This window comes from Mustelus asterias, chromosome 2 (genome assembly GCF_964213995.1).
Source record: "Mustelus asterias chromosome 2, sMusAst1.hap1.1, whole genome shotgun sequence".
Lineage (NCBI taxonomy): Eukaryota > Metazoa > Chordata > Chondrichthyes > Carcharhiniformes > Triakidae > Mustelus > Mustelus asterias.
Window position 1 is genome coordinate 5,734,701 of NC_135802.1, and position 27,598 is coordinate 5,762,298.

General features: G+C 45.0%; 1 protein-coding gene across 2 annotated transcripts in view; it reads left to right on the forward strand.

Moving 5' to 3' along the window:
* cpsf1 (cleavage and polyadenylation specific factor 1) overlaps positions 1-27,598 on the forward strand; it is a 131,462-nt gene that overhangs the window by 45,017 nt on the left and 58,847 nt on the right. For both annotated transcript variants that reach the window (XM_078230453.1, XM_078230462.1), the window contains exons 12-19: positions 4,378-4,500; positions 9,224-9,275; positions 9,987-10,081; positions 12,803-12,877; positions 13,693-13,773; positions 17,967-18,068; positions 21,007-21,117; positions 23,143-23,284. In XM_078230453.1, the coding sequence (XP_078086579.1) occupies positions 4,378-4,500; positions 9,224-9,275; positions 9,987-10,081; positions 12,803-12,877; positions 13,693-13,773; positions 17,967-18,068; positions 21,007-21,117; positions 23,143-23,284 (781 nt within the window). The remainder of the gene's footprint in view (positions 1-4,377; positions 4,501-9,223; positions 9,276-9,986; positions 10,082-12,802; positions 12,878-13,692; positions 13,774-17,966; positions 18,069-21,006; positions 21,118-23,142; positions 23,285-27,598) is intronic.

Consider the following 27,598-nt stretch of genomic DNA (forward strand, 5'->3'; position numbering starts at 1 on the left):
TCAGAACGGGATTGAGTAAAAACGAAAGGAGGGTGAGTGCTCCTCATTGTTGAATGCTTTGAAACTTCACTGTATTTCTAATCTGTCAGCAGTTGTACATGTGTGAGCTGGTGTGGGATTCATACTGCATTACAACAACAGCTTAAATTTGGGGGTGGCATGGTGGCACAGTGGTTAGCATTGCTGCCTCACAGTGCCAGGGACCTGGGTTCGATTCCTGGCTTGGGTCACAGTCTATGTGGAGTTTGCACGTACTCCCCGTGTCTGCGTGGGTTTCCTGCGGGTGCTCTGACAGCAGCAGGGAAGAAGCTGTTCTTGAGTCGGTTGGTACGTGACCTCAGACTTTTGTAACTTTTTCCCGACGGAAGAAGGTGGAAGAGAGGATGTCCAGGGTGCGTGGGGTCCTTGATTATGCTGGCTGCTTTGCTGAGGCAGCGGGAAGTATAGGCAGAATCAATGGATGGGAGGCTGGTTTGCGTGATGGACTGGGCTACATTCACAACATTTTGTACAAAGAACAAAGAAACGTGCAGCACAGGAACAGGCCCTTCAGCTGTTCCAAGTCTGTGCCGATCATACCCTAACGAAACTAAAAAAAAACCCTTCTGCCCTTACTTGGTCCGTATCCCCCTCTTCCCCCGCCTATTCATGTACCCATCCAGATGCCTCTTAAATATTGCTAATGTGCCTGCTTCCACCACCTCCTCTGGCAGCGTGTTCCAGGCACCCACCAATCTCTGTGAAAAACTTCCCCTGCACATCTCCCTTAAACATTCCCCCTCTCACCTTGACCCTGTGCCCCTTGTAATTGACACTAGTTGAATGAATTTTTAAAAAATTAGGAAGCAATTTTTCCTCACAAAGGTCAGTAGAAATCTGAAAACTGGCTTCCCCCAAAAGGCAGTGGAAGCTGGGAAGAATTGGAGCTTTCAAGACTAGGATTGCCAGTTCTCAGCAAAGATAATTGATCTGAAATGTTAACTTTATCTCTGCAGATGCTGCCTGGCTTACTAAGTATTTCTCTCATTCCCTGCTTTTTAATTTCCAGCCTTTTCTGCATTTTGCTTTCATATTAAGAGATTTTTGTGGAGTAAAGAGATTAAGGAATATGAAAGCCTTGGATTGAAATGCCACTTCTCAGAACCACTGAATGTCTTGAAACACTTTGCAGCCAATGACGTACTTTCTGTATTGGAATGTAGGAATTGCAGCAGCTAATATGCACTCAGCCAATTCCCACAAATTACATTATGTTAATAAACACTTAACCTGCTTTTAGTGATATTGACTGGGAATTAAATGTTAGCCAGGACACTGGGGATATCTCCCCCGCTCCTCCTCAAAATATTTCTGAGATCTTTTACATCCACCCAAATGGGGTCTTGGTTTAACATCTCATCCAAATAGAACAAAGAACAGTACAGCACAGGAACAGGCCCTTCGGCCCTCCAAGCCAGCGCCGCTCATGTGCCCAACTAGACCATTCGTTTGTATCCCTCTATTCCCAGTCTGTTCATGTGGCTATCTAGATAAGTCTTAAACGATCCCAGCATGTCCGCCTCAATCACCTTGCTTGGGAGTGCATTCCAGGCCCCCACCACCCTCTGTGTAAAATACGTCCCCCTGACATCTGTGTTGAACCTTGCCCCCCTCACCTTGAACCTGTGACCCCCTTGTGTTCGTCACCTCCGACCTGGGGAAAAGCTTCCCACTGTTCACCCTATCTATGCCCTTCATAATTTTATACACCTCTATTCGGTCGCCCCTCATCTTCCGTCTTTCCAGGGAGAACATCCCCAGTTTACCCAATCTCTTCTCATAGCTAAGACCCTCCATGACAGGTAACATCCTGGTAAACCTTTTCTGTACTCTCTCCAAAGCCTCCACGTCCTTCTGGTAGTGTGGCGACCAGAACTGGACGCAGTATTCCAAATGTGGCCTAACCAACGTTCTATACAGCCGCAACATCATATGTCAACTTTTATATTCTATGCCCCGTCCAATAAAGGCAAGCATACCATATGCCTTCTTCACCACCCTCTCCACCTGTGCTGCCACCTTTAAGGATCTGTGGACTTGTACACCCAGGTCCCTCTGTGTGTCTATACTCCTGATGGTTCTGCCATTTATTGTATAGCTCCCCCTTACATTAGATCTACCAAAATGCATCACTTCGCATTTATCTGGATTAAATTCCATCTGCCATTTCTCTGCCCAATGTTCCAGTCTATCTATATCCTGCGTATTCTCTGACAATGTTCATCACTATCCGCAACTCCAACAATCTTCGTGTCGTCCGCAAACTTACTGATCACACCTGCTACATCTTCCTCCAAATCATTTATATATACCGCAATCAGCAGAGGTCCCAGTACAGAGCCCTGCGGAACTCCACTAGTCACAGACCTCCAACCGGAAAAAGACCCTCCACTGCTACCCTCTGCCTTCTATGGCTATGCCAGTTCTCCACCCATCTAGCTAGCTCACCTTTTATCCCGTGAGATTTAACCTTTTGCACCAGCCTGCCATGAGGGACCTTGTCAAACGCTTTACTAAAATCCATATAGACGACCTCCATGGCCCTTCCCTCGTCAATCGTTTTTGTCGCCTCAAAAAACTCAACCAAATTTGTGAGGCATGACCTCCCTCATACAAAATCATGCTGACTATCGCTAATGAGATTATTCAGTTCTAAATGCGCATATATCCTATCTCTAAGAATCTTCTCCAACAATTTCCCTACCACGGACGTCAAGCTCACCGGCCTATAATTACCCGGGTTATCCTTGCTACCCTTCTTAAATAACGGGACCACATTTGCTATCCTCCAATCCTCTGGAACCTCACCTGTGTCCAGTGAAGAGACAAAGATTTCTGTTAGAGGCCCAGCAATTTCATCTCTTGCCTCCCTGAGGAGTCTAGGATAGATGCCATCCGGCCCTGGGGATTTGTCTGTCTTAATGTTTCCTAAAAAACCTAACACTTCCTCCCTTGGAATTGAGATTTTTTCTAACGGGTCAACGCATCTCTCTGAGACACTACCAGTCATCATGTCCCTCTCCTTTGTGAATACTGATGCAAAGTATTCGTTTAGGATCTCACCTACTTCCTTTGGTTCTAAGCATAATTCCCCTCCTTTGTCCCTGAGAGGTCCGATTCTTTCCCTAACAACCCTCTTGTTCCGAACGTATGTATAAAATGCCTTAGGATTCTCCTTAATCCTGTTTGCCAAGGACATTTCGTGACCCCTTTTTGCCCTTCTAACTCCCTGTTTGAGTTCTTTTCTACTTTCTCTGTATGCCTCCAGTGCTCCATCTGTTTTTAGCTGCCTGGACCTCATGTATGCCTCTTTTTTCTTTTTGATCAGACAATTAGAAGGCACTTCCAGTGGATTAGCTCCCTCTGCTGCATTGGAGGATCAGCCTTGATTTTTGTGTTGAAGCCCTGAAGAGGGTCTTGAATCTGGAACCCTGTGATTTTGAAGCATTCTGCTTATGGCTGATGCTACTAAATGGATTTTATGTGTCTGTAGGGCTCATCTTGTGATGAGTTGTATAGGCAACATTTTCCTTAAATATCTTGGTCCCATAAGTAATTTTTCTTCCAAGGTACATGGAAAGCAGGTTGGTCAATAGAGTTGAGATACAGATGTGATTGAATGGTGGAACAAGCTTGTGGAGCTCTTCCTCTTCCTAATGAGTCACATGTATCAAAAGATAGTGGTTTCCAGCCTGCTTTCTGTTTACTCATGACACCTTTGTCTTTTGGGATTACTTTTGTTACCTGGGTGAGATGGTGTTCAGTGTTGTTCCTTGAACACTGGAAAGTAACAAGTCTAGGTTAGAATCATAGAATCCTACAGTGCAGAAGGAGGCCACTCGGCCCATCGAGTCTGCACCGACCACAATCCCACCCAAGCCCAATCCCCACATTTACCCCAGCTAGTCCTCCTGAGACTAAGGGGCAATTTAGCACTGCCAATCCACCTAACCCTCACATCTTTGGAGTGTGGGAGGAAACCCACGCAGACACGGGTAGAACGTGCAGACTCCACATAGACAGTGACCCAAGCCAGGAATTGAACCCTGGCACTGTGAGGCAGCAGTGTTAACCACTGTGCCATCCTATTATCCCAGTTGTTATCTCAGTTATTTTTCAAATGGAATTATCCATTTGTCTGACAGTTTCCTTGCCCAATCCTGTGCGTGAGAAGCTGCCTCCCCTTGACTACCGCATAATGATCGAGTTTGGGAGCTCCCTCTGAGGAAATCACAGGCACATTCCCCCATCACCTTTACCAAGTGTTGAACAAGGCATGGTTTGGATTGATACCTCCACCAGACAGACTGGGCTAACGAGATCTGTTTACATTTACAGATGACCACGTTGGAGCCAGGCTTCCTTTTCCTCGGATCACGTTTGGGGAATTCCCTGTTGCTCAGATACACTGAGAAACTGCAGGAAGCACCAATGGATGTTGGAAAGGATCGGGAGAAACAGGTATTAAAGACACAATTCTACTCACTGAATGGAAAACATTGGCAGAGGATTGCAAATACTGTTCAGTTGTACACAGTTCATCAGCTGAAAGTACCTGCTGTGGAATGGGCTCACAATTCCCCCAGTCAGCCATTGCGGTAGAAAATGTTGATGTGAATAAGATCAAGATTCACTCCCAATAGGATGAATTTCACATTTGAATTTATGCTTTAAAAGAATTCTGATTCAATCTTTATTCATACAAACAAATGAAATTTAGTGGTCCCAGTTTTGTAAGCAGATAGTGAGCTTATCTAGTGAATTGTGGGCTTCGTTAGTCGCCTAGTTAAAGAAATGTGAGCTCTTTAAGAAATTGAATGGCACTGTCAGAACTGATGGCTTTATACAATTTATTTTTGAAGTACATGAAACCAGTGGAAAGGCCCCTGTTAACTGCAGTGACTGGGATGATGTCCACTTACTTTAGTATTGTTGCTCGCATTGAAATAAATGTCACCCACTTGTCCTTAACCTAGATAGTGGAGAAAATCCACGGGGTCAGGAGGTGAGCTGTTCATCAGTGAACTCTGCCCTTGTATCTGTGGAATTAACATGGCGAAACCAGTTAAACTTTCTGGTTCATGGTGGCCTCCAGGATGTTGATGGTTGGCTCTTGGTGGTGGTGGTGCTCTTGAAGACCGAGAGCAGGAGGCTGAGGTGATCATTATCTGGTATTTTTGTGATGAGGTGTTCCCTGCCACTTTGCTCGATTGTCATTCTGATCCTTCTTGAGATGAGGCATTCAAGATTGTGACTAATTTTGATAGTGTCGACAGGAGCACCAGTACCGCAAGATTTCAGATCGTTGTCAGAAAATCAGGACACTTTATTCTACTCTGCAAATTTAATGTCGAGATGCAATCTAAAATAAAGCATGCAATTCTAAAGTGGGTTCAGGAGCAGAGGATATATGTGTGCATGAAGCATTGAAGGTGGGAGAATCGGTTGAGAGAATGGCAGATACAGCACACCGAATCCTGGGCTTTGTCAATAAAGGCAATGAGTATAAAACCAAGGAAGCTATGTTATACAAAGCCTCTACACCATTACAAGGTACAAGTCTGGAGTGTTATGGAATACTCTCCACTTGCCTGGATGAGTGCAGCTCCAATACACTCGAAGCTCAACACCCCCCTAGGACAAAATAGCTTGGTTGGCACCCCATCCATAAACATTCTCTCCCTCCACCTCCAGCGCACAGTGGCAGCCGTGTGTACCATCTGCAAGATGCACTGCTGGAACTCACCAAGGCTCCTTAGACAGCACCTTCCAAACCCATGACCGCTGCCATCTAGAAGGACAAGGGCAGCAGACAAATGGGAACACCAAGCGACTCACCATCCTGACTTGGAAATATATTGCCGTTCCTTCACTGTCGCTGGGTTAAAATCCTGGAACTCCCTCCCTAACAACTGTGGATTTACTTATGTCATATAGACAGTAACTGTTAAAAAAGGCAGCTCACCACAACCTTCTCAAGGGCAATTAAGGATGGGCAATAAATGCTGGCCTAGCCAATGACGGCTACATCTTATGAATGAATTACAAAAAATTGTATGGAACACAGGCTTGGCTCAGCTGGAATATTCACTGAATTCCAGATTTTAGTAAAGGTATGAAAGCATTAGAGAGAGTGCAGAGAAGATTCACACAACTGCTTCCAGACCTGGGGAACTTCAGTTACGCTGTTAGATTGGAGAGGTTGGGCCTTGGGGAAGAGAATGTTGAAAGGAGATTAGATCGAGGTATTTAACATCATGAGGGGTCTGGACAGAGCAGGGAGGGGGAAACTCTGTTCCCATTGATAGAAGGATCAAGAATGAGAGGGCACAGATTTAACGTAATTGGCGTAAGAAGTGTTGGCGGCTTGAGGAACAACTATTTCACACGGTGAGTATTTAGGGTCCGACATGCACTGACTGAGAGAATGGCAGGATCAATCGAGGGATTCGGGAGGGATTGAGATGATCGTTCGAAGAAGAAGGTGCAGGGCTATGGGGTGGATGCTGGAGAATGGCACCAGGTAAATTCTTTTGGAGAACAAGTGCAGACACCATAAGGGGAGAAAGGAGACTACACCTGAGTGAGATGGAGACAGAGTGAGCAGTGAATTAGGTCTATGCAAGTTCTGGTAAGCTTTTTTTAGGTTTATATATTTTTGGAGTCGAGCTCTGACGTAGAAGCAGCCTTCAAATCAGTTAGACTACCTTATTAAACAGGGAATTGCTGGTATTGGCAGCAATCTGTCAATCAGTTGCAAGTAATTGGTTCAATTGGTGGAAAGCAGAAAGCTAAATTAGTTAGTGACTCATCAGAGGTTCTATATAACAGACAAGCTTTTCAAACCGTGTGATTAGTAAAGGGTGAATGAGGAGACAAGAAGACAGGAGACTGAGTGAGTGATGAATTAGGCCCACGTGGGAATTCGGTGCATGGGGGAAAGAGGTGCTTTAAATAAGAATCATTGCAACTCATAAAGTGTGTTCCGGTATTAGATGGATTTATCGGATTTAATAAGACTTAGCAATCGTTGTAAGGTTTATTAAGCAAGTTAAAATGGAGTAAAATTAACATAACTTCACTTCTGTTAACTTTATTTTGGTTTACTTAAGAGATGGCGGGGCAGCTTAGTTATATGGAATCCTATAGTATGTGGGAAGTCGCAGACACTACTCGTGACCTACCCGACCACATAGGAGGTGTCACCAGCTATAGAAACATGAGCCTCGAGTTTTGGACCTGGAGAGATGATTGGAGTCACTGTGGCACATGCGTGAGGCTGACACTTACGTGGATAGCATGTTCAGAGAGGTGGTCACACCACAGGTTAGACAGAAATTAGCAATTGACTCTGCAAGACAGAAGAAATAAAGATTAAAAAATATTACAGGAGTTTGGCAGTGGTTAAAGGAATATATTTAAATGCAAGGAGGACAGTAAATAAAGCTGATGAGCTGTGGGCACAGATAGACACATGGTAACATGATATCATTGCTGTATTGTGAACTTGGCTTAAGGAAGCTGTTATCCCAGTTGATATAACTACGGGAAGATCCCAGCAAAGAGAGGATATGAAAGGATATTTACAGGTAGAATCAAGAAAACACCTTTTAGTTTTAATCGACATGTGGAGATGCCGGCATTGAACTGGGGTAAGCACAGTAAGAAGTCTCACAGCATCAGGCTAAAGTCCAACGGGTTTATTTGGTAGCATGAGCTTTCAGAGCGCTGCTCCTTCATCATGTGATGAAAGCTCGTGCTCCCAAATAAACCTGTCGGACTTTAACCTGGTGTTGTGAGACTACTTACTGAGTTTTAATCAAGAGGATAACTAAGGAAAAGGTAGGGCCTATCAGTGATATACAAGGTAACTGTTTATGCAGAAGATATGGGCAGTGTTCTCAATATCCCTTTGTCTCAACTAAGGAGTGGAATAATACAGACATGCAAGTTAGAGGAGTGTGAAATATTAGATAGTATAAGCATTACGAGAGAAGTAGTACTGGAGATACTGACATCCTTGAAGGGGATAAATCACCAGGGCCAGATAAATTGTACCCCAGGCTGTTGAAGGAAGCCAGGGAGGAAATAGCAGATGCTCTGATCATTTTCCAATCTCACTAGTAGACAAAAGTGAGGTACCAGAGGATTGGAGGCCAGTGATTGATGAGGGGGAGGGATAATTATAAGCCAGTCATGTCTGACTTCGGTGGTGGGCAAATTGTTAGAATCAATTTTGAGAGCTAGGATATACAGTTACTTAGGAAGCAATGGATTAATCTGGGGTGGTCAGGTTTTGCTAAGGGTAAGTTGTGTCTTACTAACTGAATTAATTTTTTGAGGAGGAGACCAGGAGAATCGATGAGAGTAGTGCAGTAGATGTGGTCTATGTTCAATTTAGTAAGGTTTTTGTCAATGTCCCACATGCAGACCGGACAGAGAAGTAAAAGCCCACGGGATACAGGAGAATTTGGCCGGTTGGATCCAAAATTGGCTCAGTGTCAGGAAACAAAAGGTAGTGATTGCAGATATTTTAGTGAAGGCATGATGGGCTGAATGGCCACCACCTGTGCTGCATCCATGTGATTCCATGTTAGGTGAGGACTGGTTGAGCTTGGCTTTGAATCCCCCCATGATTGAACAGCCCATTAGAACTCCATACCAAGGTCCACATAGCAGAGTGACCATGGCCTGAATTGTGCAAGGTGACTCAGACCTTGCGTATCAAAACCGTACCTGGCCCCACAAAAATCGGGAAAACATATTAAAAAGTATATTGTAAGGGGAAAAAATAGCAAGGAAAAGGTCTCTCTGCGGATTTTGGGCAATAATTGAGAGACGTTCCTTCTGACCCCAGGCACCCTCTTCTCCACCTTCCGTCAGGAAAAATAAATCAAAAGTCTGAGAACATGTACCAACCAACTCAAGAACAGCTTCTTCCCTGCTGCCATCAGACTTTTGAATGGACCCACTTTATATTAAGTTGATCTTTCTTTTCACCCTATCTGCAACTGGAACACTATATTCTGCACCTTCCTTTCTTCTCCCCTCTGTACTCTATGAAGGATATGTTTTGTCTGTGTAGCACACAAGAAACAATCCTTTCACTGTATCCTAATACATGTGACAATAATAAATCAAATCAGAATAACTTGACTTTGGTTGGATTTGTTTTGTTCTGCAGGAAGAACCACCCAATAAAAAGAAACGTCTGGATTTGTCAGCGGGTTGGATTGGTGAGTAACCCCTTAGTAATTTTAAATTATATGTCTGAGGGGTGCACGCAAGTTATCAATGCTACAAATGGTGAAAGGGAGACCAGCTTAGTGTAAGAAAATCAAAAAGCCTGCTATTATTTGACTTCAGTGTATGTGATTTAATGACAAAAATTTGCTGACCCTCATGGGAGCTTCATTAAAGTTAAACAAGTTTATTTATTAGTCACAAGTAAGCTTACATTAACGCTGCAATGAAGTTACTGTGAAAATTCCCCAGTCGCCACACTCGGCGCCTGTTCAGGTACACTGAGGGAGAACTTAGCACGGCCAATGTACCTAACCAGCACGTCTTTTGGACTGTGGTAGGAAACCCACGCAGACATGGGGAGAACGTGCAGCCTCCATACAGACAGTGACTCAAGCCGGGAGTTGAACCTGGACCCCTGTGATGCAGCAGTGCTAATCACTGCCACCGTGCCAACATAGGGCAAGCATAGGGTGATTCGCTGCAGGTAGCAGTGCCAAACACCATTGCACCCCTCATTCCCCTCCCATCAGCGACAGAGAAGAATGGGAAATGTAACTGAGGATTCCCATTCTTCCCAGCTGTCCCATTTCACACACCCCAACAATTGGTGTGAATGCTCTCTGCCACCCTGCTGGGTGCTAATGGCGGGAGAGAGTTGTGGTAAAATAAATTCGCTGATTACTCTTTCTTTTACCTTCCAGCTGGTGATGTTGCTTTACTGGATGACATGGACGAGATTGAAGTGTATGGGAATGAGGCCCAGTCTGGCACTCAGCTGGCCACCTATTCCTTTGAGGTAGGCTCTGATCTGCTGGATGTCACAGCTGATCAATAGAGTACTGAATGCTGCCAGTGCGCCCAAAGTTTTCATCTCATTTATATTAATATGGCATAATTCAGTCTGTAAATCTGCAGAGGAGGGCTCACACATGCCAACTTATTCTCATTGTGTTGTTTTCACAGCTGGGCAGGGAGGGGGCAGTCTCTGCAGGGCTGAGGCAGAAATTCCTGACAGAACTCAGTGAAGAAGAAGAAATAGATCATGAAAATACACAATCAATGGGAACAGTTTGCAAAGAATGACACCGGAGGGGGCTTTGGGGCTTTAGTGTTCTGTGGTGACGAGAAAGGCAAATATAATGTTGGAATTTCACTCAGCATCCAGGGTTTGCTGGTTTGGACACTTCATTGCTTTCCCCCAACGTCTTAGTTCCTGTATTTTAACTGATCAGTGGAATGGAGAGACCAGACCTGAAAGGGGATCCGGGAGGGGGGAGGCAATGGCCTAGTGATATTATCGCCGGACTATTAATCCAGAAACTCAGCTATTGTTCTGGGGACCCGGGTTTGAATTCAATGAAAAAATATCTGGAATTAAGAATCTACTGATGACCATGAAACCATTGTCGATTGTTGGAAAAACCCATCTGCTTCACTAATGTCCTTTAGGAAAGGAAACCTGCCATCCTTACCCTAGTCTGACCTACATGTGACTCCAGAGCCACAGCAATGTGGTTGATTCTTAACTGCCCTCTGATCAACGGCAACTAGGGATGGGCAATAAATGCTGGCCAGCCAGCGACGCCCATGTCCCATGAATGAATAAAAGAAAGCAGAGTCTCTCGGCCAAGGGAGCACGGATTCAGCGGATCTGTAGCGAGGCAGAGGTGAAAGGGTGACCTTTGGGACTGGCCCGGTGGTTAAAGATAGTTATTTGTGCTCCTTCTATCATTCTGTACGCTGAAGAAAATAGGGTGAGAGTTGATGGATAGTGGAGCTAGTTTGTTTCATCATGGATAACCGGTCTCCGGAAGCTTGTTTGTTTGGGGGAGGTGGTGTGGATTGTCCAGAGTTACTCCTGAAACTAGTTTATTAGCACCTGAGATGGTTAGCGTTTGTAAACAGTTTGGGGAGATTGGCGCATAGGATACTGGATGGTGTGAACACTGACATACCTGAAGGTCTTCCTCAGGTTTGGCAACTAAGCAACTATGAACATGGCTTATGGATGTGAAAGTTTTGTCATTTGCCAAGTTCTTGCACAAATACACTTAGAACATAGAACAGTACAGCACAGAACAGGCCTTCGGCCCACGATGTTGTGCCAAGCTTTATCTGAAACCAAGATCAAGCTATCCCACTCCCTATCATCCTGGTGTGCTCCATGTGCCTATCCAATAACCGCTTAAATGTTCCTAAAGTGTCTGACTCCACTATCACTGCAGGCAGTCCATTCCACACCCCAACCACGCTCTGCGTAAAGAACCTATCTCTGATATCCTTCCTATATCTCCCACCACAAACCCTATAGTTATGCCCCCTTGTAATAGCTCCATCCACCCGAGGAAATAGTCTTTAAACATTCACTCTATCTATCTCCTTCATCATTTTATAAACCTCTATTAAGTCTCCCCTCAGCCTCCTCCGCTCCAGAGAGAACAGCCCTAGTTCCCTCAACCTTTCCTCATAAGACCTACCCTCCAAACCAGGCAGCATCCTGGTAAATCTCCTCTGCACTCTTTCCAGCGCTTCCACATCCTTCTTATAGTGAGGTGTCCAGAACTGCACACAATATTCCAAATGTGGTCTCACCAAGGTCCTGTACAGTTGCAGCATAACCCCACGGCTCTTAAACTCCAACCCCCTGTTAATAAAAGCTAACACACTATAGGCCTTCTTCACAGCTCTATCCACTTGAGTGGCAACCTTTAGAGATCTGTGGATATGGACCCCAAGATCTCTCTGTTCCTCCACAGTCTTCAGAACCCTACCTTTGACCCTGTAATCCACATTTAAATTAGTCCTACCAAAATGAATCACCTCACATTTATCAGGGTTAAACTCCATTTGCCATTTTTCAGCCCAGCTTTGCATCCCATCTATGTCTCTTTGCAGCCTACAACAGCCCTCCACCTCATCCACTACTCCACCAATCTTGGTGTCATCAGCAAATTTACTGATCCACCCTTCAGCCCCCTCCTCGAAGTCATTAATAAAAATCACAAAGAGCAGAGGACCAAGCACTGATCCCTGTGGCACTCCGCTAGCAACCTGCCTCCAGTCCGAAAATTTTCCATCCACCACCACCCTCTGTCATCGATCAGATAGCCAGTTACCTATCCAATCGGCCAACTTTCCCTCTATCCCACACCTCCTCCGTTTCATCATAAGCCGACCATGGGGGACTTTATCAAACGCCTTACTAAAATCCATGTATATGACATCAACTGCCCTACCTTCATCAACTTGTGCAAATTGGTAGAAAAAGAAAATCAGATGTTTGGTTATATAACAACTGATCACATCTCAGACATTGTTTCTTTATGTACATTGAATTAGCTCTGACGAACATTCATTAAAACTTGTTCACCTGGATTATAGGTTCAAATCTCAGTGTGGGATGAGACCCAGAACCTTGACCCACACAAAGCTGGTTTGAATTGCTTGTGTTTAGAAATGACCTCGGGGTTGAAACTTGCTGCACTGTCTGAGTGATTTCCCTCCTGTGTTTGTGTAGGTCTGTGACAGTATATTGAATATTGGCCCCTGTGTAAATGCTTCAATGGGAGAACCAGCTTTCCTTTCTGAAGAGGTGAGTAAGATCTGGTTGTTTAAATATTCAGCAGGCCTCACGGTATCGGAGTGAGAGTGCGCAGGGAGAGACAGGTTACCACAACTGAAAAAGAAAGTGGGGAGGCGAAGCAATAGGTGGAATAATGTACCTGGTTTATTTCTCCTTTGCAGAGTCGGGTCCACAAGAAAACGAAGACAGAACCATGGAAGCTTGTGCATACCCCGGCTGAAAGCTCTCGAGCTGCCAGTTGTGGTTGCTGATTCTGTTCCACTGTTTGAACTGGAGTTTGGTGTCTGGTCAAGGTGACGCTAAACTTGGTAGCTCACAGTGAGATAGTAAAGTTGTGGATGGCTAGAGTTTTGGTAGTCTCAGCAAAAGACCCAGTCCCAAGTTTAAGTTAGAAGTCTCACTATATCAGATGATGAAGGAGCAGCGCTCCAAATGCTTGTGATTCCAAATAAACCTGTTGGACTTTAACCTGATGTTGTGAGACTTCTTACTGAGTCCAACACCAGCATCTCCACCTCAAGTTTAAGTTGTACAGTTGACAGATGTGAACTCTTTGCTGTCCTCGGAGTTAGATGAGGAAGTAGCCCCTGTCTGGGACAGTCAGGAAGCAGCATTAACTGCTGACTCTGGTACCCAGAAGTCCAGAGCATGGAGCCTCTCTCACTCCTCCGCACTATTACTTGAAGGGAGCATTGTGGCAATGACAGAAAGTAAACTGGGAAAAATGCATTCTTGTTGGACTTTGCTCGAACCATTGGAAAGTGTTTCCAAATACAGGTGACACATTAGGTGCATTCTGTTTAATAACCTTTATTTCATTTTAGTTTCAGAATAACCCAGAACCTGACTTGGAGATAGTTGTGTGTTCAGGATATGGAAAGAATGGTGCACTCTCTGTTCTACAGGTAATAGATGGTACACTGGCTTCGGGAATCAGCTCTCATACTCGTCGCCAGTTTGAATGTAAAGGGTTGTCATTTGTGATACAATCTCTCTTTATCTTATGTCTGCCTGTCTTTATTGTGGTTACTACCATAGTCAATGCTTTCACCTTTGTAACAAGTTTCATACAAACACCCCCTCCTCCCTGCAGCCTCAGTGCTTTGAAGTCGAAGCTCATTCCAGAACTCAAAAGGTGGAACTTCTGAACATCCGTCAATCTGCGTCCACTGCATTATTTATCTTCTCTATGCATCACAACTTGCCCTGGACTGGGGATCTTGGCTCTTTTTCTGCATTTATAAAAATGCACAGACTCTTTTGCCAGAGGATCAGTGAGTTTATTCAAAAAGTAGATTTCTCTGATCACAAAGGCCCCAGTTTTGATTCAGTTTATGCTGAATTCGGTGGCATTAACTGACTGATGGTCTTTGTCATAAAGTCATACATACATTTTGGCCCATCAGGTCTGCACGGACAAAACTACACTGAATCTGCATTAATCCCACTTTTCAGCATTTGGCCCATAGCCCTGAATGTTATGACATTTCAAGTGCTTATCCGTGTACTTTTTAATGGTTGTGAGAGTTCCCACCTCTATTACCCTCCCAGGCAGTGCATTCCAGACCCTCACCACTCTCTGGGTGAAAAAGATTTTCCTCAAATCCCCACTAAAACATCCTGCCCCTTACCTTAAAATTATACCCCCTGCAACAAAGCTGCTCCCTATCCACCCTGTCCAAACCTCAGTCAGGTCCCCCCTCAGTCTCCTCTGCTTTAAAGAAAACAACCCGAGCCTATTCAGCCTCTCTCCACAGCTCAGATGCTCATCCCAGGCAACATCCTGGTGAATCTCCTCTGCACCCTTTCCAGCAGTCACATCCTTTCTATAGTGAGGTGACCAGAAAGCCATACTCCAGGAATGGTAGGCCTGACATACGATGAACGTCTGAGGATCGTGGGATTATATTCATTGGAGTTTAGGAGGTTGTGGGGAGATCTGATAGAAACTTACAAGATAATGAACGGCTTAGATAGGATGGACGTAGGGAAGTTGTTTCCATTAACAGGGGAGACTAGGACGCGGGGGCACAGCCTTAGAATAAAAGGGAGTCACTTTAGAACAGAGATGAGGAGAAATTTCTTCAGCCAGAGAGTGGTGGGTCTGTGGAATTCATTGCCACAGAGGGCTGTGGAGGCCGAGACGTTGAGCGTCTTCAAGACAGAAATTGATAAATTCTTGATTTCTCGAGGAATTAAGGGCTATGGGGAGAGAGCGGGTAAATGGAGTTGAAATCAACCATGATTGAATGGTGGAGTGGACTCGATGGGCCGAATGGCCTTACTTCCGCTCCTATGTCTTATGGTCTTATGGTCTTATGGTGACCTAAACAAAGATTTTGTACAGCTCTCTGCTCTTTAATATATGACACGTCTGATAAAGACAAGTGTCCCGTTGCTTTCTTAACTACCCTATTAACCTATCCTGCTCCATTCAGAGATCTATGGACAAGCACCCCAAGATCCTTCTGTTCCTCTGAGCTTCCCAGAGTCCTGCCATTCATTGAGTACTTCCCTGTCTTGTTACTCCTTCCAAGTGCATCACCTCGCACTTAAATTCCATCTGCCGCTGATCTGCCTATCTGACCAGCCTGTCGATATCTTACTACAACCGAAGACCTTCTTCCTCACTTAACCACCCTGCCAGATTTCATGTCATCCGCAAACTTGCTCATCAGCTCCTCCCCCTATATTGTCATATATATACAGTAAGGGGTCTAGCACTAATCCCTGTGGTATGCCACTGGACACCGGCCTGCAGTCACACGAAAAGCTTTCTATCCTGTGTCTCCCATCACTAAGCCAGTTTTGGATCCAACTTGCCAAGTTACACTGGATACCATGTGATTTTGTCGTCTTTATCAATCCCCCCTGTGGAACCTTGTCAAAAGCGTCACTGAAATCCATAACAAGGGTGGCACAGTGGTTAGAGCTGCTGTCTCACAGCGCCAGGGACCCGGGTTCAATTTTGGCTTCAGGTTACTGTGTGGAGTTTGCATGTTCTCCCTGTGTCTGCGTGGGTTTCCTCCGAGTGCTCCAGTTTCCTCCCACAGTCTAAAGATGTGCAGGTTAGATTGATTGGCCATGTTAAATTGCCCCTTAGTGTCAGTGAGATTAGCAGAGGTTGCAGGGATAGGGTCTGGGTAAGATTGTTGTTGGTGCAGGCTCAATGGGCTGAATGACCTCTTCTGCACTGTAAGGGTTCTATGATTCTGTCAAAGAGTTGTTCAAGTAACATTTCTGTTCCTGGGTGTTAACAGACGTTACCGAGCAATGCCAGCACCGCGAGTTCATTTCCCGTATCAGCTCTCTCTGAAAGAGTATCTTACACAGGCTGTCTCCCCCGCTCTATCCCTGCAACTCCACACATTTCCCATGGCTAATCCAGCTAACCTACACATCTCTAGACACTGTGGGGCAATTTAGCATGGCCAATCCACCTAGCGTGCACGTCTTTGGACTGTGGGAGCCTACATGACGACGCAGAGTCGCTGAGCAGAGACTGATAGCCAAGTTCCGCACACATGAGGACGGCCTCAACTGGGATCTTGGGTTCATGTCACACTATCTGTAACCCCCACAACTTGCCTGGGCTTGCAAAATCTCACTAATTGTCCTGGCTGGAGACAATACACATCTCTTTAACTTGTGCTTGGCTCTCTCTCCACTCACATTGTCTGTACCTTTAAGACTTGATTACCTGTAAAGATTCGCATTCCAACCATTATCTTGTAAATTGAGTTTGTGTCTGTATATGCCCTGTTTGTGAACACGGAAGTTCTCACTCACCTGATGAAGGGGCAGCGCTCCGAAAGCTTGTGCTGCCAAATAAACCTGTTGGACTTTAACCTGGTGCTGTGAGACTTCTTACTGTGCTTACCTCAGTCCAACGCCAGCATCTTCACATCTGTGGGAGGAAACCAGAGCACCCAGAAGAAACCCACGCAGACACGGAGAGAATGTGCAAACTCCACACAGACAAGTCCGGAATTGAACCTGGGTCCCTGGAGCTGAGAGACAGCAGTGCTCACCACTGTGCCACCGTGCTGCTATTCTAGATTTTCCCTTTTTCTCTCAGTTGAGAGTCATAGAGACTGTATGTTAGCTCATGTTTCCCACAGTTAGAAGCCATTAATTCTGTTGCAAAAACTGGTTAGCTAATTCTTGCATTGAACTGTGACAGTAAGAAAAACATCTAATAACTGAGTGTAACTGGGACAAGGGGATTCTGGAAGCCTTGTGGAGTTTGTGTATGTGACTAGCATATCACAGAATCCCTACAGTGCAGAAAGAGGCCCCTTGCTTTGTTGCATGCTGAAGCTTTCTTCCTTTGTGGGGCTTTTGAATGACAGCAGTAATGTTCTGTCCCATGGCTTATTTTCTTTAGGAAATGGCATGCTCTCTGGCTGTGTTTATTATTATATCCAGCTAAGAGAGTTACACCGCCAACTCTGGGCAAAGTAAGAATAGCAAGTTTAGAGGGGCAAGGGTACTTTAAGTTCATCATAACACTTCACCAAAGCATCTGTGAGAAATGTGAAATATTCTGTTTGAATGTAAAATTTGAGTGTAAAATCCCGCCCAGAGATTCTGGGCGGGATTTTCCAGCTGCACTCTCCCTGAAACCGGAAAATCCCGCCCGAGGTCAATGGACCTTTCCATGGTCTGCCCCTCGCCTACTATGATTCCCATAGTGGGCGGAACAGGAAAATTCACCCCTCTCTCTCTCTCCAGCCAGAGTTTTTCTATCAAACTCTGCTGTATTTCTGAAAAGGCAAAAGAGCAAGAAGCCCAGTTATTAGCTACAGTTTTGCCTGAACTGTTTAAAGAAACCCATAGGTTGTGGCAATAACCAGGTGAAATCCAATATTCCTGTTAGTCTAGAGAAACTTGCAGTAACAATTATAATTTGCCTCTAATCCATGGAGCTATTTTCACCACTTCCCCGCATGATATTCCCCAAGCAGCAGTCTAAAACGGAGAAGCCAGCTCAGTCACCAGGCACTGCAGCAATAACCTTATTCAGCTGTGAGGCCCACCCAGTGGGAATTTTGTGAATAAACTAATCATATGAATCTCTGTTTTTCTTTTTAAACAGCGAAGTATTCGTGCCCAGGTTGTCACAACCTTTGAACTTCCTGGTTGCCATGATATGTGGACAGTGATTGCCTCTGATAAGAAAGATGAGGCAAACGCAAAGGTGAGAGGGAAAATCAATTTTTAGTTTTTGTTTACATGTAACTTCTATATTTGGAACAAAAGACGACAGTAATTGCAATGATTAATGTCATGGTGTAATGCCATGGTGTCAGGGGAAGAGAAGTTCACATACGTGGGTGGTAAAGGAGAATGTTGTTTACCTGACTACCGTTTCCCACTCTGCATCGGGGCACTTCCCAGTGTGCCCAGTCTGTACAATTATTTTGCTGCACTGTCTTTCTAAATTAATCTTCCGTGCAGTGTTACATTGTAATAACAAGACAATCCGTTTTCCAAATCATTAACGTGGATTAATTTGGAGTATTGTACACTTGTTAAAATGAAGCCCGATGAATGTTTGTCGTGTGGTTAATATTAGCAGCACAGAAACTAAATAAAAGCTGTATCAGTGACATATCACCCTTGTGAATTTCTCAATTTGTGATTCGCTTGCCTGTGTTAGTGACCAGATCAGAAGCTCCAAGTGCATTACGCAGTCAGCCTAGGCCCCAACTTTTACATTTGATTTTGGTATTAAGTTTTTAAGTTTAAATTAATCTGTTAGTGTCACAGGTAGGCTTACATTAACACTGCAATGAAGTTACTGTGAAAATCCCCTTGTCGCCACACTCCGGCGCCTGTTCGGGTACACTGAGGGAGAATTTAGTATGGCCAATGCACCCAACCAGCACGTCTTTCAGACTATGGGAGGAAACTGGAGCACCCGGAGGAAACCCACGCAGACACGGGGAAAACTTGCAGACTCCGCATAGACAGTGACCTAAGCCAGGAATTGAACCCGGGTCCCTGGCTCTGAGAGGCAGCAGTGCTAACCACTGTGCCACCACGCCACCTGGTTGCACATAGGGCGAGGATAAGGCGATTCACTCCAGGTATGACGCAGTTGACTCATTAGGAAACTATTATCCAAACAAACTTTATTTAAGAACACAGTTACAATATAACAGAAATAATCACCAATTAAAATACTTAAACATGAAAAAGTATAATTCTTAACAGTTGGCTATCTCTATATTTGCAATTTGAAGCAATGTCCCCTTCTTCAGAATTAGCACAAAAACAGATATGCTCACTTAAAATCATAGAATCTCTACAGTGCAGAAGGAGGTCATTCGGCCCATCGAGTTGTACACTTTGGAAAAAAGAATAGAGGCATGGACTATTTTCTAAACGGTGACAAAATTCATAATGCTAAAGTGCAAAGGGACTTGGGAGTCCTAGTCCAGGATTCTCTAAAGGTAAACTTGCAGGTTGAGTCCGTAATTAAGAAAGCAAATGTAATGTTGTCATTTATCTCAAGAGGCTTGGAATACAAAAGCAGGGATGTACTTCTGAGGCTTTATAAAGCACTGGTTAGGCCCCATTTGGAGTACTGTGAGCAATTTTGGGCCCCACACCTCAGGAAGGACATACTGGCACTGGAGCGGGTCCAGCGGAGATTCACACGGATGATCCCAGGAATGGTAGGCCTGACATACGATGAACGTCTGAGGATCGTGGGATTATATTCATTGGAGTTTAGGAGGTTGAGGGGAGATCTGATAGAAACTTACAAGATAATGAACGGCTTAGATAGGATGGACGTAGGGAAGTTGTTTCCATTAACAGGGGAGACTAGGACGCGGGGGCACAGCCTTAGAATAAAAGGGAGTCACTTTAGAACAGAGATGAGGAGAAATTTCTTCAGCCAGAGAGTGGTGGGTCTGTGGAATTCATTGCCACAGAGGGCTGTGGAGGCCGAGACGTTGAGCGTCTTCAAGACAGAAATTGATAAATTCTTGATTTCTCGAGGAATTAAGGGCTATGGGGAGAGAGCGGGTAAATGGAGTTGAAATCAACCATGATTGAATGGTGGAGTGGACTCGATGGGCCGAATGGCCTTACTTCCGCTCCTATGTCTTATGGTCTTATGGAGTCTGCACCAACAACAATCCCACCCAGGCCCTATCCTTGTAACCCCACGTAATCCCCCTGACACTAAGACGCAATTCCACCCAGACGTGTTCCCCATAACACCAAGTATTTTCCCATCTAACCTTCACATCTTTGGACTGAGAGGAAACCGGAGCACCCGGAGGAAACCTACACAGACACGGGGAGAATGTACAAACTCCACACAGACAGTCACTCGAACCCGGGTCACTGGCGCTGAGAGGCAGCAGTGCTAACCACTGTGTCACCGTGCCACCCACTTGATGCTAGGTTTGCAGCCTTTAACACCTCTGGACACAGATTTGGGCAGACATCTGTTTTTGGATTCTCATACAGCCACCCCCAGAGGAAGGTCCACCCCCAAACAACCGAATCTCAGAGGAAGAGACTTAGTTCCTGACAGATTCCAGTCTCCAACCCCAGTCAGGAAAAGTGAGCTCTCTCTAATGATCCCAACAGCAGACTGCCCCTGATTTCTCTGTGTTAACCTAGCTCCACCTAGTCATATGACCTTACCTGCCCATCAACCCTCTCGTAATTTTGTCTTAAATTGTGTCAAAGGCCATTGAAGCTTTCCTGTGAAACATTCAGACTCGATGTGTTGGGATGGTCCAATTTACTCTGTTTCTTGGGAGCAGTAAACCCCAAGCTGAGTGAATACCTGCAGAAGGCCTGAAATTTCCAATGGTTGTGATAGTGGAATCTGCCGTTAAAACTGTTTGTCAGAATAGTTTCGAGGCAGACTTACATTAAATGGCACTTTTTAAGTCCTCAGGACATCCCAAAACAAAATAATTATTTTTGTAGTGATCGACAAATGGAGTATCTAGCCTGTGCGCAACCAGAGCCTACAGCTGTAATGGGGTGTATGTAATTGAGAAGTTGTTTGTTCGGACATTGGGATGAACTCCCGCTTCCTGTACAACCCAGAATGTTTTCTATATTGCAGTCTTTCCTGATCTGTAACTCCCTGTTAAATTGTTTAGGATCAGACCACTGATGGCGAGAAGGCAGAGAAGGAATCCAAAGAGGTCCTCCAAGAGGAAGATGTGAAAAAGCACGGTTTCCTCATTTTAAGTCGCGAAGACTCGACAATGGTGGGTGTTGTATTCTGAATCGTCTTCGAGTTCCTTTCCTCCTCCTCAGTGGTCCAGGAAGCACATTGTGTTCTTGTGCGTGTCTGCATTCCTCAGTTATGCTAATTACTGACTGATTTGTTTGTGGGTTCAGTTTATTAATTGATTTATTATTGTTCTTTGGGAATTAACCACCTACTGAAGAAAGAGAGAATTTGCATTTATTTAAGTACCTTTCATAACCTCAAGGAACTCCAAAGCCCTCTCAGGCAATGAAGAAATGTAGTAATTGTTATAAAATAGGAAATACTTGGCTGGGAATCCTGCAGCGAGTAACTCAATTCCTGACTCCCCAAAGCCTGTCCCCTCTGTACAAGGCACAAGTCAGGAGTGTGATGGAATACTCCCTGCTTTCCTGGATGGGTGAAGCTCCAACAATACTCAAGAAGCTTGAAACCATCCAGAACAAAGCAGCCCGCTTGATTGGCACCCTCTTTACCCTCTTCAACAGTCACTCCCTCCACTGACAAACAGTGGCAGCCCTATGTAACATCCACAGGATCCTCAGCAACCCACCCAGGCCCCTTCGACAGCACCTTCCAAACTCACGACATCTGCCGTTTGGAAGGACAAGGGTAGCAGATGCATCGGAACACAGCAACCTGCAAGTTCCCTTCCAAGCCACACCTGACTTGGAATTATATCGGCTGTTCCTTCACTGTCACTGGGTCAAAATCCTGGAACTCCCTTCCTCACAGCACTGTGGGTGTACCTACACCTCTGGGACTGCAGCGGTTGAAGAAGACAGCTCACCATCAACTTCACAAGGGGTAATTAGGGTTGGGCAACAATTGCTGGCTTAGCCAGCGACTCCCACATCTCAGGAAAGAACAAAATGAAATGGCACACAGCAAAGTCTGCATATAGCCTCCCGATAAGTGAGGCAGATGCTGGATTTTAGTGATGTCGGGTGAGGAATAAATGATGCCCAGGACACTAGGCGTACTCAAATAGCACTGTGGAATCTTTTACATTCATTTGAGAGGGAAGACAGGGTTTCCTTAGCTTCTCGTCTGAAAGTCTACACCTCGAACATTACAACATTCCCTCAGCATTGTACTCAAATAAAAAAGACCAAAAACAGTACAGCACAGGAACAGGCCCTTCGGCCCACCAAGTCTATGCTGACACAGATGCCTCTCTAATCTAATATTTTCTTCCCTCTACGTGGTCCAAATCCCTCGATTCCCTGCCTATTCATGTATCTATCCAGATGCCTCTTGAATGTTGTTATTAAAGCTGCTTCCACCACCACCATGCATTCTATGCATTCACCACCTTCCATGTGAAAGATTTGTCCCTTACATCTGTTTTAAACATTCCCCCTCTCACTTTCAACCAATGTCCCTGAGTAATTGACCCTTCAACCCTGGGAAAAAGACTAAACCTCTATCAGGTCTCTCTCTCTTCTTCTCTCTCTCTCTCTCTCTCTCTCTCTCTCCCCCCCCCCCCCCCCCCCCCCCCCCCCCCCGACGTGCCCCCATCCTCCGACGCGCCCATGAAAACAATCCAAGTTTGTTCAACCTTTCTTCATAGTCCATATCCTCCAAACCAGGCAACATCCTGGTAAATCTCTTCTGCACCCTTTCCAGTGCATCAACATCCTTCTGGTCGTGTGGCAACCAGAATTGTACACAATACTCCAAATGCGGCCTAACCAAAGTCTAATACAGCTGCAACATGATTTTCCAATTCCTATACTCAACATCTCGACCAATGAAGGCCAGCATGCCACACGCCTTCTTGACCACCTTGTCCACCTGAGTTGCCACCTTCAGGGAACTGTGGATCTGCATGCCTAGATCCTTCTGTATGCTATATTGACCCAGCTTTTATGCTCAGACCTGTAGGGTGGGGATTGAAACCACAAGCTCCCGATTCAGAGAGTGCTCCACCGAGCCACAATGACAGCTGCTGAAAGGTTGCAGTGGAAATAAGTATCTATGTTTCCTCTGTGTTTTATGTTTCCCTTTTGCTAAATGGCAGATCCTGCAGACTGGTCAGGAGATCATGGAGCTGGATGCCAGCGGCTTTGCCACACAGGGTCCAACCATTTTCGCAGGAAACATCGGAGACAATAAATACATTGTGCAAGTTTCTCCTTTAGGGATTCGGTTATTGGAAGGCGGTGAGTATTTGGGAACTTTGTGAAGACACTCAGCAAACGCAGCCATTATTAAACTCCCCGGCAGCAACTGGTTCCAATTTTAACTTTCTTTTAGCGACATTCATATTTAAAAATGGGAGGAAGAGATAGCCCGAGTAATTCCAGGCAATTCCAGACCAATCAGCCTAACCTCAGTGGTGGTAAAATTGTTGGGTAAGATTCTGAGATTATATAAGTTTTCACTTAAAGACATGAATTAAAGACAGTCAGCGTGGATTTGTTTAGGAAAGGTCATAGCTGACTAACATGATTGACTATTTGGATATAGTTTGATTTTTGATTTGATTTATTATTGTCAGATGTATTAGTATACAGTGAAAACCTTTGTTTCTTGCGCGCTACGCAGACAAAGCATACCGTTCATAGAGAAGGAAAGGCGAGAGTGCAAAATGTAGTGTTACAATCATAGCTAGGGTGTAGAGAAAACTCACAATGCAAGGTAGGTCCATTCAAAAGTCTGATGGCGGCAAAGAACAGTACAGCACAGGAAACAGGCCCTTCGGCCCTCGAAGCCTGTGCTGCTCCTTGGTCCAACTAGACCAATCATTTGTATCCCTCCATTCCCAGACTGCTCATGTGACTATCCAGGTAAGTCTTAAATGATGCCAGCGTGTCTGCCTCCACCACCCTACTTGGCAGCGCATTCCAGGCCCCCACCACCCTCTGTGTAAAAAACATCCCTCTGATATCTGAGTTACACCTCGCTCCTCTCACCTTGAGCCCGTGACCCCTCGTGATCGTCACCTCCGACCTGGGAAAAAGCTTCCCACTGTTCACCCTATCTATACCCTTCATAATTTTCTACACCTCTATTAGGTCTCCCCTCATTCTCCGTCTTTCCAGGGAGAACAAGCCCAGTTTACCCAATCTCTCCTCATAGCTAAGACCCTCCATACCAGGCAACATCCTGGTAAACCGTCTTTGCACTCTCTCTAAAGCCTCCACGTCCTTCTGGTAGTGCGGCGACCAGAACTGGACGCAGTACTCCAAATGTGGCCTAACCAGTGTCCTATACAGCTGCAACATCAGACTCCAGCTTTTATATTCTATACCCCGTCCTATAAAGGCAAGCATACCATATGCCTTCTTCACCACCTTCTCCACCTGTGCTGCCACCTTCAAGGATTTGTGGACTTGCACACCTATGTCCCTCTGTGTTTCTATATTCTTGATGGCTCTGCCATTTATTGTATAACCCCCACCCCCCTACATTAGTTCTTCCAAAATGCATCACTTCGCATTTATCTGGATTAAATTCCATCTGCCATTTCTCTGCCCAATTTTCCAGCCTATCTATATCCTGCTGTATTGTCCGACAATGTTCATCGCTATCCGCAAGTCCAGCCATCTTCGTGTCATCCGCAAACTTGCTGATAACACCAGTTACACCTGGAAGAAGGTGTAACTGGTGTTATCAGCAAGTTTGCGGATGACACGAAGATGGCTGGACTTGCGGATAGCGATGAACATTGTCGGACAAGCAGGGAAGAAGCTGTTCTTGAGTCGGTTGGTATGTGACCTCAGACATTTGTATCTGTTTCATAAGAACATAAGAACTAGGAGCAGGAGTAGACCATCTGGCCCTTCGAGCCTGCTCTGCCATTCAATAAGATCAGGCTGATCTTTTTGTGGACTCAGCTCCACTTACCCGCCTGTTCACCATAACCCTTAATTCCTTTACTGTTCAAAAATTTATCTATCCTTGCCTTAAAAACATTCAATGAGGTAGCCTCAACTGCTTCACTGGGCAGGGAATTCCACAGATTCACAACCCTTTGTGTGAAGAAGTTCCTCCTCAACACAGTCCTAAATCTGCTTCCCCTTATTTTGAGGACATGCCCCCTAGTTCTAGTTTCACCCGCCAGTGGAAACAACTTCCCTGCTTCTATCTTATCTATTCCCTTCATAATCTTATATGTTTCTATAAGATCTCCCCTCATTCTTCTGAATTCCAATGAGTATAGTCCCAGTCTACTCAGTCTCTCCTCATAAGCCAACCCCCTCAACTCTGGAATCAACCTAGTGAATCTCCTCTGCACCCCCTCCAGTGCCAGTATATCCTTTCTCAAGTAAGGAGACCAAAACTGTACACAGTACTCCAGGTGTGGCCTCACCAGCACCTTATACAGCTGCAATATAATCTCACTTTTTAAACTCCATCCCTCTAGCAATGAAGGACAAAATTACATTTGCCTTCTTAATTACCTGCTGCACCTGCAAACCAACTCCTTGAGATTCCTGCACAAGGACACCCAGGTCCCTCTGCACAGCAGCATGCTGCAATTTTTTACCATTTAAATAATAGTCCATTTTGCTGTTATTCCTACCAAAATGGATGACCTCACATTTACCAACATTATACTCCATCTGCCAGACCCTCGCCCACTCACTTAGACTATCTATATCCCTTTGCAGACTTTCAGCGTCCTCTGCACACTTTGCTCTTCCACCCATCTTAGTGTCATCTGCAAATTTTGACACACTCCAGTTGGTCCCCAACTCCAAATCATCTATGTAAATCGTAAACAATTGCAGTCCTAACACTGATCCCTGAGGCACACCACTAGTCACTGATCGCCAACCAGAAAAACACCCATTTACCCCCACTCTTTGTTTTCTGTTAGTTAACCAATCCTCTATCCATGCTAATACATTGCCCGTAACACCGTGCACCTTTATCTTATGCAGCAGTCTTTGGTGCGGCACCTTGTCAAATGCTTCTGGAAATCCAGATACACCACATCCACAGGTTCCCCATTGTCCACTGCACATGTAATGTTCTCAAAGAATTCCACTAAATTAGTCAAAACATGCCCTTCATGAACCCATGCTGCGTCTTACCAATGGGACAATTTATATCCAGATGTCTCGCTATTTCTTCCTTGATGATAGATTCAAGCATTTTCCCTACTACAGAAGTTAAGCTAACCGGCCTATAGTTACCCGCCTTTTGTCTACCTCCATTTTTAAACAGTGGCGTCACATTTGCTGTTTTCCAATCTGTGGGAATCACCCCAGAGTCCAGCAAATTTCGGTAAATTACCACTCGTGCATTTGCTATTTCTCCCGCCATCTCTTTTAGTATCCTGGGATGCATTCCATCAGGACCAGGAGACTTGTCTTTAGCCCCATTAACTTGCCCAACACTACCTCTTTCGTGATAATTTCCCGACGGAAGGAGGTGGAAGAGAGAATGTCTGGGATATGTGGGGTCCTTAATTATGCTGGCTGCTTTTCCAAGGCAGCGGGAAGTGTAGACTGAGTCAATGGATGGGAGGCTGGTTTGCATGATGGATTGGGCTACATTCATGACCTTTTGTAGTTCCTTGTAGTTTTGGGCAGAGCAGAAGTCATACCAAGTTGTGATACAACCAGAAAGAATGCTTTCTATGCTGCATCTGTAAAAGTTAGTGAGAGTCGTAGCTGACATGCCAAATTTCTTTAGTCTTCTGAGAAAGTGGTGGGCTTTCTTAACTATAGCATCAGCATGGAGAGACTAGGACAGGTTATTGGTGATCTGGACACACACAAACCTGAAGCTCTCGACCATTGTAGTGGCAGAGTGAATTCAATCCTGAGAAGTGTGTGGCAATGCGTTTGGTGAGAACAAACCATGCGAGGGATTGTGCAGTATAGCATTCTGGAAAGTGGAGAGGAACAGAGTATGCTCACAGATCCCTGAATGTAGCAGGACAGGTTAATAAGGGACTTGGGATGCTTCGAATTACCAGCTAAGAGCTAGGATTTCAGAGCAGGGATGTTATGCTGGAAATGTATAAATCACTAGTTTGACCACAGCTAGACTGCTTTGTGTTACAGGAAGGATGTGATCTCACAAGGAGAATCTTTCTGGGAATGGTGAATTTTGGATATGAGGACAGATCGAATAGGTTGGACTTGTTTTCTTTGGAACAGAAGGGAGATTTCATTGAAGCTCATAGAATTATGAGGGACCTGGATAGCGTGGATAGGAAGGCTCTATTTCCCTTAGCAGAGAGATCAGTAACCAGGGGGCACAGATTTAAAGTAATTGGTGGAAGGATTAGAGGGTGGTAAAGTCATTTTATCACCCAGAGGATGGTGGGGTCTGGAATGCATTGCCTGAAAGGGTGGCAGAAATAGACACCTTGATCGCATTAAATAAAAAGCATTTGGATATGCAGTTGAGATGCTGTAACAGGCAGACCAATCGCTCTTTTTGCTCATGGGATGTGAGTGTTGGTGGCAAGGGCAGCATTTATTGACCATCCTGAGAGAGCAGTTAGAAGTCAACCA